Source organism: Equus asinus, chromosome 10, assembly GCF_041296235.1.
Source record: "Equus asinus isolate D_3611 breed Donkey chromosome 10, EquAss-T2T_v2, whole genome shotgun sequence".
Lineage (NCBI taxonomy): Eukaryota > Metazoa > Chordata > Mammalia > Perissodactyla > Equidae > Equus > Equus asinus.
The window spans coordinates 51,500,713-51,513,396 of record NC_091799.1 but is presented as its reverse complement, the minus strand read 5'-3'; the positions used below and the strand labels follow the sequence as shown (position 1 = coordinate 51,513,396).

General features: G+C 45.6%; 1 protein-coding gene across 2 annotated transcripts in view; it reads left to right on the top strand.

The window, feature by feature from the left end:
- The window catches only part of AKAP8 (A-kinase anchoring protein 8), a 21,051-nt gene extending 8,367 nt beyond the window's left edge, over positions 1-12,684 (top strand). For both annotated transcript variants that reach the window (XM_044779340.2, XM_070519274.1), the window contains exons 9-14: positions 1,262-1,349; positions 3,311-3,452; positions 3,823-3,916; positions 4,377-4,507; positions 5,544-5,639; positions 7,433-12,684. In XM_044779340.2, the coding sequence (XP_044635275.1) occupies positions 1,262-1,349; positions 3,311-3,452; positions 3,823-3,916; positions 4,377-4,507; positions 5,544-5,639; positions 7,433-7,903 (1,022 nt within the window). In that variant the 3' untranslated portion in view covers positions 7,904-12,684. The remainder of the gene's footprint in view (positions 1-1,261; positions 1,350-3,310; positions 3,453-3,822; positions 3,917-4,376; positions 4,508-5,543; positions 5,640-7,432) is intronic.

The following is a 12,684-nucleotide window of genomic DNA, read 5'->3' as shown; positions in this document are numbered from 1 at the left end:
AGACTCCCAAGTGGCAAGAGCAGAGCAAAGTTAAACCCTTCGGGGGCACAGAGCAGCAGCTGAGCCAGGATGGCCTTTGAGCTCACCCTGTTCCCATCGTCGGTCCATGGCTGGTTCCCCCCAGTTGCAGCCTGGCTCCGCTCCCATAAACTCTGAAGGCCCACTGCCCCTGCTCCTTCCCTCAGGTATTCAGGCTTAGCCAGCCCTCTGAGGTTCCCCCACCCCATTCATTGTGGTGATTATGTCTATAGCATGGGACCACACACAGCATTTAGTAGCTCTTGCAGCAGGGTAAATGCTAAAGCAAAGGTGACATGTTTATTGCGCGCAGGTCCTGCTACCTACCTGGGATGACTTTGCTATTAAACAGCAGTAATAGTTTCAGGCAGTGACCTCTTGCCAAAAATCCCACACGCCCTTTTGAGAGGCTTCTGAGCAGCGCACGCCGGTCGCCATCTTCGTGGGACAGTCTCGTGACTGGCATCAGGGGTAGGGGTTACAGTTCAGATGCTTATCCAACCTTTTTTCAGTGTCTGGCCCTGAGCCACCGTGACCTGGCCTGGCCTCACGCTGGGATGCTGGGCTGCATGGCTCTCAGAGGAGCTCCTGCACTGGCCCCAGGGGACAGACGGAGGACCGAATGGTCTCTTCCCACTTTTGTTTCTAGGATTGCTTCCCATGTAGCCCTGGGAAAGCCCTAGATTGACAGTTTTGTGAGTGGAAGATAGAGTTCGGGCCAGCAAGGACTGTCAGACCTGCTGAGGCCCTAGTTCAGAGGAGGCCGACGGGACGGTCGTCATGGTCCACCTGGAGGTGGGATGGAGGGTGGTCAAGCGGCTTGCTTTATTTTCCGAGGCCTTCCAGCTGCTGCCTCCTTATCTGGGAAGAATTACTTTTCTCTCTCCTTAAGTGACGTTGGGAGAAGGCCCAATGGTAGGGCACTGGATTGGAAAAGCAGAACAGGGAGGACAGAGCAGGTTGGCCACAGTGTGAATGGGATGGGCGGGCCATGTCCCTGACCCAAGCCATCCTTATTAGCCACGAGGGGAGTGAGGTGACTCCCCTGGGAGCTCCCAAGAGTTCTCATCAAAGGCCCATCCCTGTTGGGAGCCTTTGACAGCCCCTTGGTGCCTCAGGGTGTCTTGACCCTGCCCTGTGAAGGTGGCGGCAGGGCGTGGGGTGCGGTGGCTGAGTGGCGGCCCCCATCAAGGCCCCGGTGTTCAGCTTCTCAGAATGTCTCGAAGGGGCATCTCTGTTGCAGGAGAGAAGGACGATGAGGATGATGAAATGAAGAAGAGAAGGGAAAAGCAAAGGAGGAGAGACAGGATGCGAGACCGAGCGGCTGACAGGTGAGGCGGGAGGTTGGCTGGACCTGGGCTCTCTCGAGCTCTTGAGCTCGTCCGTCTTCGCTCCATGATGCAGGGAGAGCTGGGTTTGATCTGACTCCAGGTGTCTGTTGGGAAATCCTAGTCATGTTGGTGGGAGACAAAACTTGGGAAACAAATGTGGAAGCACATCTTTGCCAAGGGGTCTATGAGGCCTTCACATGCCCTCCTGCAGGCTTGTGGGGAGTTCCCTTATCCCTTGGCTTGTGTCTGTTAGCTGCTAAGAAGGTGCTTTGGGTGCCTTGTCCAAATCCAGACCACCTCTGGAGTTCGACCTAGCAATCATATACATATAGACGTTTTAGTCAGGATTTTGTGGGGCCGGCCCTGTGGCCGAGTGCTTGAGTTTGTGCACTCAGCTTTGGTGGCCCAGGGTTTCGCTGGTTTGGATCCTGGGTGCTGACATGGCACCACTCATCAGACCATGCTGAGGTGGCGTCCCACATAGCACAACCAGAAGGACCTACAACCAGAATATACAGCTATGTACTTGAGGGCGTTGGGGAGGAGAAGAGGGAAAAAAAAGAAGATTGGTAATAGATGTTAGATGCCAATCTAAAAATAAAGATTTTCATCTCTAAATACAGAAAGAAATGCAGGAGTACAGAGGCCAGAGGCTGTTGGTGTGACCACACCATGTGCCTCTCTCCCTGTTCAGTGATCGTCTGCTGACTAGAAACGTAAACCACTGGTGGCCATGTGAGCACTCGGTTGCTGAGACCTTGACCACACACAGCTGTTTCTTTAGCACAGGTTCTCTTTATAACTTGAGGGGACTGCTTGCCCTTAAGGCTCAAACGGGGTAGTGGTTTTCCTGTGCAAAGAAATGCTTAGCAAAAGAGCTAACAGTACAGTCTGGGAAACCAGTAACTGACAAGTGGGAGCTTCCAAGTGTTATCGAAATTAGTGGGAACTCTTGTTTTTAAACAGATAGATAAGTGATGGCTAGATTAGATCTATTTTCATGCCATGTGGGAACTGAGATGACATTTTTAAAGGACTCTTTAGACTCCACCCTTGTGACTGAGGATCCTCAGAGACTTGGAGAAGTTGTCACAGAGGAGGTGAAAATGCAGCAGGGAGGTGTGAACTGTACATTTCTCTGGTGGCTTCCTGACGGTCCTATACACAGGGCCTGGGAGACTCTCCTCCACGCCTCTCTCATAGGGATCTGCAAAAGCAAGTGTCTTGTGCTTGTCTAGAGATCAGAAGCCAGGCATTGGGGGCCAGCAGAAGTGTGAGTCTGCAGGGGAGGAATCCCGAGTGCCACAGGGCCTGCGCTCTTCCCCGAGAAGGGCCTGAGGCCCCTCGGCAGAGCTGAGGGAAGCAGTGCCCCACTTTGGGGCCTGGGGGTTGCAAGCCACTCTCCCCTTGCTGTATAGCATGATTGTATTTGGTGAGATTTTGGAAGCACATGACAAAGGAACCTCAGTAGATTTTGACGTGACGTGTCTTTACGTTGAGTCCCAGGAGAGAACTGATCTTAGGCTATATGAGTTTTGAATTGTGTGAGGGCTTCAGGAATTCCTCCATAAATTGCGATTGCCTTGTATCACCCTGTGGCTGTAGAAAGAAACACATCTGAGAAGCTATGGAGTTAGGTGCTGGGCCTCCAGGGCAGTGGGCTGGAGGCCTTAGGGAGTCCACAGTTTTGAAAACTCTCCATGTTAGGGTGTTCTCTTGTCAGCTTTTGGGCTAGAAAGAGTGGTATGGTAGTAAATTGCCACATGAGTCATTTTCCAGAAATACTTGCAAGGTTGTATTCCCATTCTTAAGATGGGGAAACTTGGGGTAACTGCTACTCTGATGCCCCATGAGAAGTCAGAAGTCTTGGTTCAGAAATTGCTTCTCGTTTCCATTTTAGTTCTAACCAGAGATGAACTGGTTATCCCTGTATCAGTTCTTCTTTTGTTTTGTTTCTCCAGGATTCAGTTTGCCTGTTCTGTGTGCAAGTTTCGTAGCTTTGAAGATGAGGAAATCCAGAAGCATCTGCAAAGCAAATTTCATAAAGAGACACTGCGGTTTATAAGCACCAAACTGCCTGACAAGACAGTGGAGTTCCTCCAGGTGAGGCACATGCGGCCTCCATTATGGTGTTTCCCAGTGATCCTACAGGTGGCAGGTCCCTCCCGGAGAAGGGAAGGGGAAGGGAAGAAGGAGGCCTCCACTTGGAAAAGGCTTCACTTTCCAGAATGACAGTGCAGAAGTCCCCAAGTCAGAGGAACAGCTGAGCTCCAGCCGTTGTAGTTCCCACTCGTTCTGCCCACAGAGCTGCTCGGACAGCCATCTTCCCACCCTCAGGGCAGCTGAGACAAGGCTGCCATCTACTAGGGGCTTGGCAGCCACCCTTAGTGACCTGCGTCTGGTGCAGTTGAGAAATAACCACATGTGCCACCCTTTCCTCATTTCATTTGGTGCCATCCCCCAACCCCTCTAGGAATACATTGTAAACAGGAATAAGAAAATTGAGAAGCGACGTCAGGAATTGATGGAGAAGGAAAGCACAAAACCAAAGCCAGATCCTTTCAAAGGTGAGTTGTGATCCTGGGGTGCACCCTTCCACGTGGTACTAAGGCAGGTGACCACGGTGTGGAGCCAGCACAGGGCTGCTGAAGACGTGGTATGAAGACTCATGGGAGGGGCACTTAGTGGGGAAAGAAACCCTCAAAGTGTGGCCTCATGTGGATCCTGGCTCTGCAGGCAACTCACCGGAGTGATATTAAGCACTCTGAAGTTTTTTCCTCCTTTGTATGAAGAGAAAGGACCGGAAGGATGAGAAAAGTCTGAAGTTTAAAATTCCCAGGTGTAGAGGCTGGCTGTTCTGACCCCACCGTCCTGCTGGAGGGCAGGCAACTGCCTGTCTCATATTCTGTCCGTACAGAATCCTTGGAGAGGACTGCAGGGAGAACATGTGGGCTGTGTCAAGGAGTGGGAGGAAAGCATCGCTTGTATGCTGTCCCAAACCCCACAAGACTTGTGTTTCATCCACAGGGATTGGCCAGGAGCACTTCTTCAAGAAGATCGAGGCTGCTCACTGCCTGGCTTGCGACATGCTGATCCCCGCACAGCACCAGCTGCTGCAGCGGCACCTGCACTCTGTTGACCACAATCACAACCGCCGGGTGAGTCCCCTCCCGGTGCAGGGCTGCCAGTGGGTGAGGTTCACAACCTGCTGAGGGGCTCTTGCCATATTCCGTCAAGTCTGTCACTTCATCAGTTAATTGTAAGATGCATCCCAGTTTCTACTAAAATGTATTGCTTAGAATGGATTAAATACAGTGGCTGAAACTCTCCTGGTTTGAGAATGTTCCTTGTAACCCACACAAGTAGAATGCCCCCGTTGCTGACAAACTGGGTTTCATGCAAGCTAAGGGTGAGGGCCCTTCACAGCAGAGTGACCTGGGGGACCCAGGGTTAAGGGCTGGTTTGGTCCTTGCTAGCTGATGGGGCCTGAGGCTAAAAATTTAGCTATAGGTCAACAAGTTTTTCTGTAAAGGGTACAATTGCAAATATTTTTGGCTTTGCAGGTCAGACAGTAAGTAAAGGAATGGGTGTGGCCACGTTTGGCCTGCAGGCTCTAGCTTGCTGAGCCCTGGTTTAGATCTCTCTCCTTAGTGTACCCATCTAAGAAATGGAGCTATCAATACCTGCCTACCCATCTCCCAGTATTATTAAAGATCAGCCAAAAAGCACTGTATTAAACAAGGGATTATTGTATGCATGTGTCAAGCTGTAAAATAGTCAAATGGTTGGAGTATTGGTACTTCTGCTGTTGAATTTGCTTATTATAAAGTCAATATAACTGAAAAAATTGAATAAAGAAAAAATTTGCCCTTTTCCCCTACCTAGTCCACAAAGCTTCAGATCTGTAAATGTTTGTTTCATCCTGGCCTATACACATGGTACCTGGACATCAGCGGTGTGTCTGCTTTTATCTTTCAGATTATCAGGTTTTCTACAGTTTCAGTCTCAGTTCCGATGTCTCTCTAGTACCTTCTTCTCACACTCTCAGATTCTGGCATTTGGGATTTGCCATAGTGAAGAAAGATATTAGTTGTCTCTACATATGGCTGATCTCAGGGAACTCGATGTGACCTGGCTGGTGTGTTCTCTTGTTTCTCGACATTTTTAAAAGCCCACATTTGGTTCCCTTTGCAGTTGGCTGCTGAACAGTTCAAGAAGACAAGTCTCCATGTGGCTAAGAGCGTTTTGAACAACAGACATATAGTGAAGATGCTGGAAAAATACCTCAAGGTTTGTGCTTAGGAGTCCAATGGACAGGAAGAGCTTTTGAAAAGGAGGATAAAGTGTATGAGTATGAAATGGTATCCTGAGTGCAGTATGTAGCATTTCTGAGTCTTTTGAAGAATTGAGGCACGTTGGAACGTATCAGGCTTGGGAATTCCACAGCTGGATTTTCTGAGACTCAGTGATTGCCTGGGAGCTCTGGGCTGTGGTCCTGTTTGGTTACTTTGTGCGGTGGTGCTGACTCTCCCACCATGAGAAACCTGCATTATCTATCCATAAAATACTGAGCAAATAATGGTAAGGTGCTTTAAAAAAAAAACCAGGGTAGATGACAATTGTCCAAGAAAGAAACTAAAAAGAGATTATGCTGGCAGAGCCAAGTGACAATGAAATGGAGGATGGAGGGGAGGGAAGAGCCAGATGCGCCACAACCACTGAGCCGTAGTTACAGGAGCAGAGTAAAAAAACCCCAAAGAGGGTGCCCTGGAGAGAAGTCTGGTCGGAAGAGCCCCTGGTTCCTCCTCGGGAAGCTCGTCCTATACGCTCGGTCCCATGACTTCGACCTTTGGGACTGGCAGTCAGCCTCCTGCACAGCCTGACAGGACCTGTTGGCTCTCCTCTCAGTGATTAAATGCTTCAGGACTTGACAATTCATTCCATCCGTTAAAGACATAGAATTTAAATACCCAGTTTAAGAACTATGACAGATGAGTGTTTTACCTTTGTGGGTTAAACAAATTTAAAGTCTCTGCAGTCAGGTGTAGACTCAAGCTTCTAAATACTGTATTTTAAAACACAGTTCCTGATCTGATAGTGATAATGTTTCGTTTATCTAACCTAGAGACAGTTCAAGCATATGGTCGTGAGAAGTTTGGCTTCTGAGAGAGGCAGACTTGAGTTTGAATCCTGACCGGTCGTTGTTTAATATTTTGACCTGAACAGTTACTGATCTTTGGGTCTCATTTCCTCATCTGTAAAATGGGGATAACCCTTGTGCCAGGGCTGTGAGCTTAAATGAAACTAACATTTAAAACAGTTTGAGGCGGGCTGGCCCAGTGGTGCAGCAGTTAGGTTTGCACGTTCCGCTTTGGCAGCCTGGGGTTTGCCCATTGGGATCCCGGGTGCGGACATGGCACCGCTTGGCATGCCATGCTGTGGTAGGTGTCCCACATATAAAGTAGAGGAACATGGGCACGGGTGTTAGCTCAGGGCCAGTCTTCCTCAGCAGAAAGAGTAAGATTGCCAGTAGTTAGCTCAGGGCTAATCTTCCTCAAAAAAAAAAAAAAGTTTTGGGGCTGGCCTGGTGGCACAGTGGTTAAGTTCGCACATTCTCCTTCGGTGACCCAGGGTTCACTAGTTGGGATCCCAGGCGCAGACGTACGCACTGCTTGTGAAGCTATGCTGTGGCAGGCGTCCCACATATAAAGTAGAGGAAGATGGGCACGGATGTTACCTCAGGGACAATCTTCCTCAAAAAAATAAAAGTTTTAACTTCCTGTTATGAGGCTTTTTTTTTTTAATTGGGTTAAGAAATCCTAGGTATTTTGACTTTACCTCATGGTTATGCATTTGAATACAAAGTGCAGAATAGTTCTGGTCAAGCTTTTCTGAGATGTCTTTTCTGCGTCAGGCTCCAAGAGCCTGTAGGACTAACTCACGGATATAGTTTAAATAAGTGTTTCTCTTGTTGATGCTGCCCATCATAAAAACACAAGCTCCCAGCAACCTGGGCCTTCTTCCATTTCTCATTTGGACAGTTCTTTAGATTACACTGACTTGTGTTTCCTCTTCTTGGCCAGGGTGAAGACCCTTTCACCACTGAAGCCGTTGATCCAGAAATTGAAGGAGATGACAATTTAGGAGGTGAGGATAAGGAAGAGACACCTGAGGAGGTGGCTGCAGAAGTATTAGCCGAGGTGATTACGGCAGCAGTGAGAGCAGTAGATGGGGAAGGAGCACCTGCCCCAGAGAGTACTGAAATGCTGGCTGAAGGGGAAGGCCCCATGGACACGGTGGAGGCCACCAGTGGTCCCCACCTTGAACAGCTGCTGGAAGTGGAGACACCCTGTGGAATGGTGCCTGAGAAGAGCAACACCGAAGGTGAGGCTGGAGATGGAGCTGCCGAGGCTGGAGGAGAAGCTGCCGAGGCTGGAGGAGCAGCAGAGACCCTGGCAGCAGAGGCAGAAAGCACTGCTCCTGCCCCAGGTGCCACAGAAGCCGAAGTGGAACAAAATGATGCAGAGTCCAAAGATACTCTTCCCACAGAATGATCCTCTTTTCCCTGTTTCAAGGGATGTGATATATAATGCATTGTTCTTTCTTTTTTGGTTTGTAAGCAGTACTAGAGTGTGTGTTACTGGAATATGCTGAAAACTTATTTTGCTGAAAAGACCCAGCCATTTCCTTCAGAAAAGTGTACCTCGCGGGCTTGTCATACAGCATTGTGCCTCAGTTTGAAGGCTGCAGAAGTTGTCCATTCCCTGAAGCAGCAGTGACGTTTCTTCTTACGTTGCAGTTGAAATCATTAAAGTTGAGTAATTCGATTTTGATGATACTTTACTTGTTAAATATAGCCACTGGCTAAATGCCCTTTTATTATTATTTTTTCTGGGAGCAGCTCAATACTAGGATATATCTTGCTTTATAAAGGATTTTAAGTTTCAAGAATTTGCTTTGGCTTCCGTTTTCGACCTCTGCTTTTGTAGCGTACTATATAGTATGTGATTTTCACAAGATGTCGCAGAATCTTGTTACCATGATGGTTCTGTCACATCCATGAACTTGCTCAAAGGCCTGAGGAATCTGACACACCTGCACCATTGGGAGCACACCCACTTGCCCCTCAAGAATGAGGACGCCTTGCCTTGGGCATTGTTTCCCAATCTTTAGTCCTTTGTGAATGACCTTTACAATTTTTTTACCTCATTTGTTTTCCACCTCTGCATTACTTCAGGGTTTTTTCCTTTAAAATGAGTTACTTCTACTTATATTTAAAAAGAAAACTTGATGTCACTCTCATGAATGAAAAACCAATATAAATTGCTATAGGTAGATGCTATCTGTAAAAACAATGAGTGTAATGAAATAAGCATATTTCATTTAGATAAATACTATTGCTTTGGAGGTTTCTGCGTCTGAGAAAGGAAGGCTAGCACGTGTTAAAGGGCAGCAAGCAACAGTTCTGTGTTCATGTAATCAAAAGAATTGGAAGATACCTCCCTTTTGAGATAATACTGCTGGGTCTGTTTCCCTGTAAACCTTCGAACTGTCTGTCACATTTGGGGAAGTATTGGGCAGTGGGAAATTATTAGAAAAGAGATAGTAAAATATTTGGTGAGCATCTACTGTGTACCAGGTGCTAATTTCCTATAAAAATAAGATGAGTGCTGCTCTCAAGGAGCCTTATTGGAGATGTGAGATGAATATTTATGAAAAAGTCCATATTAGAACTAAAATAAACTCAATAAGCAAGAAAATGGTGACTGGATCATTTCTGCTTGTCATTTTTTTTTTTTTTAAAGATTTTATTTTTCCTTTTTCTCCCCAAAGCCCCCCCCCCCCCCCCCCGGTACATAGTTGTATATTTTTAGTTGTGGGTCCTTCTAGTTGTGCTATGTGGGACGCCGCCTCAGCATGGCTTGATGAGCGGTGCCATGTCCATGTCCAGGATCCAAACCAGCAAAACCCTGGGCCACTGAAGTGGAACGCATGAACTTAACCACTCGGCCATGGGGCCGGCCCCTGCTTGTCATTCTTTAATGCTGCATAATGTGGTTTAATCACAGTTGAGTGTGCCCTTTGAAACTTGTTCTCTTAAGGCAAAAATATTGCTGGCATTGAAAATCAGTAGTCTAGGGGCTGGCCCCTGGGCCGAGTGGGTAAGTTCCAGCCTTCCGCTTTGGCAGCCCAGGGTTTCGCCAGTTCGGATCCTAGGCGCAGACATGGCACTGCTCATCAAGCCATGCTGAGGTGGTGTCCCACGTAGCACAGCCAGAGGGACCTGCAACTAGAATATACAACTGTGTACTGGGGGGCTTTGGGGAGAAGAAAAAAAGAAGATTGGCAACAGATCTTAGCTCAGGTGCCAGTCTTAAAAAAAAAAAATCAGTCTGAAAAAGGATAACAAAACTATGTAACTGCTTTTTCTTTTTTTATAAAAGTAATCCAAGGCCTGTTGTTAAATAAATGTAAATTTCAGCGAGGCTCTTCCATCCCCCACCCTGTGTGAAGCAACATGCATCAACTTACATTTTCCCAAACTTAGGTCAACCAGGTCCTCTTTCCCCACGATGGGGAGTAACTACTTGGATTGCACAAATGGGATGCCCTTATATTTCCTAAAATGACAGGCATAAGTTGCAAGCTTCCCCACTGGGAACTAATATTTATCAGTTATTTCTCTTTATTTGTAGAGGAGGAGCCCAAGGGCGAGGTTAAGTAACTTTTGGGTCACACATGAAAGGTGGGGATACCCACATTAATACACAGGTATTAGGAGACACCAAAGGCCGTGAACTTTCCATGGAGTACTTATTATTATTTAAAAACAGGTTTAGAGAATTTGGCAATGCCCGCTACTCCCAGGCAAAAAAATCTTAGAAATGGCAGCCTAATTTTAACTTTATGTCATCATTGTGGGTGTGTGTGATTTCACTGGGTTGCTGAAGGGGAAACAATACAGAGTAATGCGTGAAGCGCTCATTCAAGGGCACGTAACCGTTAGTGTACTAAATGCTGTCCGGTTCAGTGGTGGCCCTTAAATCATTTTCACTGCCTGGTAAGCTGGCTGAAAGTGGCCCTTGGGCACAAGAGATGTGACTGGTGATTACAGAGTGGCACAGTAGAGTTCAACTAGAACTTTAGAACTGATAGGAGCAGAGTAGAAGAGCCTTTTAGCATTTCCCTTTTTTTTTTTTTTTACAGTGGCCAATAAAAAGATGGGCATGGGAAAAAGCACATCGGTGTGGCTTTGCACTGATTTCACATTGCGGAAGGCTCTTTGATAACAGAAAATTAGCCACTTCGTTTTATACAAGGACACTGAGGCACATGCAGTTAGTTGGTTTTCCTCAATCAGACTTCCAGTCTGTGTACCTCCTCTCAAAACACTATATGTTGACTGTATACTTCATGTAGATCAGAAATTAGAATTCAGTTTGGGGGACTATGTGGTGGGGTAGTGGGCAATCTATCCACTCATGGAATTGGTTATCAGAATTAAGTGAGAGAATAAACACTTGGCACTATTGAAAAAGTGTTCACTAAGCTTCAACAGTTTGTCTTTTTTCTAAGGTAAAATTCACTGAACAAAATGAGCCATTAATCATTCTAAAGTGGACAGTGCAGTGGTATTTGGTACATTCAAGATGTGCAACCATCACCTGTAGCTGGTTCCAAGATCTTTTCCTCACCCTAAAAGGATACCCCTCACCCACTAGTAATCACTCCCCATTCCTCCTCCCCCCAGCCCTTAACAGACACTGGTCTACTGTCTGTCTCTGGGCTTACCAGTCTGGATATTTCATATTAAGGGAACCATATAACACATGACCTTTTCAGTCTAGCTTCTTTCACTAAGAACGTTTTTGAGGTCCCTCCATGTGTAGCAAGTATCAGTGCTTCATTCCTTTTTATGTACGTTTATGCTACACTTGTTTATCCATTCATCCAATAATGGACATTTGTGTTTGCATGTTTTCAGTATTGTAAATAGTGCTGCAAGGAATATTCTTGAACAAGAATTTGAGTATCTGTTTTCAATTCTTTGGGGTATATACCTAAGAGTAGAATTGTTGGGTCATATGGTCATTTTATGTTTAAATTTTTGAGGAACCACCAAACTTTTCCACCACAGCTGCACCAGTTTACACACCTGCTAGCAATGTACAAGGGTTCTAACTTCTCCACACCCTCACCAACTCTTATTTTCCATTTTCTTGATTCTAGCCATTCTAGTGGGTGTGAAGTGGTATCTCATTGTGATTTGATCTGAAGTTCTCTAATGACTAATGACATTGGGTATCCCTGCAGGTGCTTTTTAGTCATTTGTTTATCTTTGGGGAAATGTCTAAGTTATTTGCCCATTTTCTAATTGGGTTGTCTTTTTGTTAAGTTGTAGTTCTTTATATGTTCTGGATACTAGACGCTTATCAGATACATGATTTGCAAATACCTTCTCCCATTCTGTGAGCTGTCTTTTCACTCTCTTCATAGAGCCCTTTGATGTACAAAAATTTTTATTTTTGATCAAGTCCAATTTATTTTTCCTTTTGTTGCTTGTACTTTTGGTGTCATATGTAAGAAACTATTGCCAAATCCAAGGTCATAAAGATTTATCCCATGTTTTCTTCTAAGAGTTTTATGGGTTTAGGTCTGTGATCGATTTTGAGTTAATTTTTGTAAATGGTGTGAGGTAAGGGTCCAACTTCATTCTATTCCACGTGAATATGCAGTTGTCCCAGCACCATTTGTTGAAGAGAATATTCTTTCCCCATTAAACAGTACTTGCCCCTTTTTCAAAAGTTAGTTGACCATAGCTGCATGGGTTTACTGCTGGACTCTCAATTCTATTCTATTGTTCTATATATCTATCCTCATGCAAGTACCACACTGTAGTGTTGGAGTGAAATTTGGAATCAGCAATTGTGAATCCTCCAACTTTCTTCTTTTTCAAAATTATTTTGGTTTTTCTGGGTCCCTTGAGTTTACAGATTAATTTTAGGGTCAGTCAGCTTATCAATTTCTACAAAGATGACAGTTGATATTCTGATAAGAATTAGATTTAATCTGTAGATCACCTCAGGGAGTATTGCTATCTTTACACTATTAAGGCTTCCGATTCATGAACGTGGATGTCTTTCCACTTATTTAGGTCGTCATTAACTTCTTTAAGCTGTGTTTTGTAGTTTTCAGTGTATAACTTCTATACTTGTGTTAAATTTATTCCTAAGTATTTTATTCTTTTGATGCTATTGTAAACGAAATTGTTTTCTTAATCTCATTTATGGAGTGTTCATTGTTAGTGTATAGAAATACAACTGATTTTTGTGTG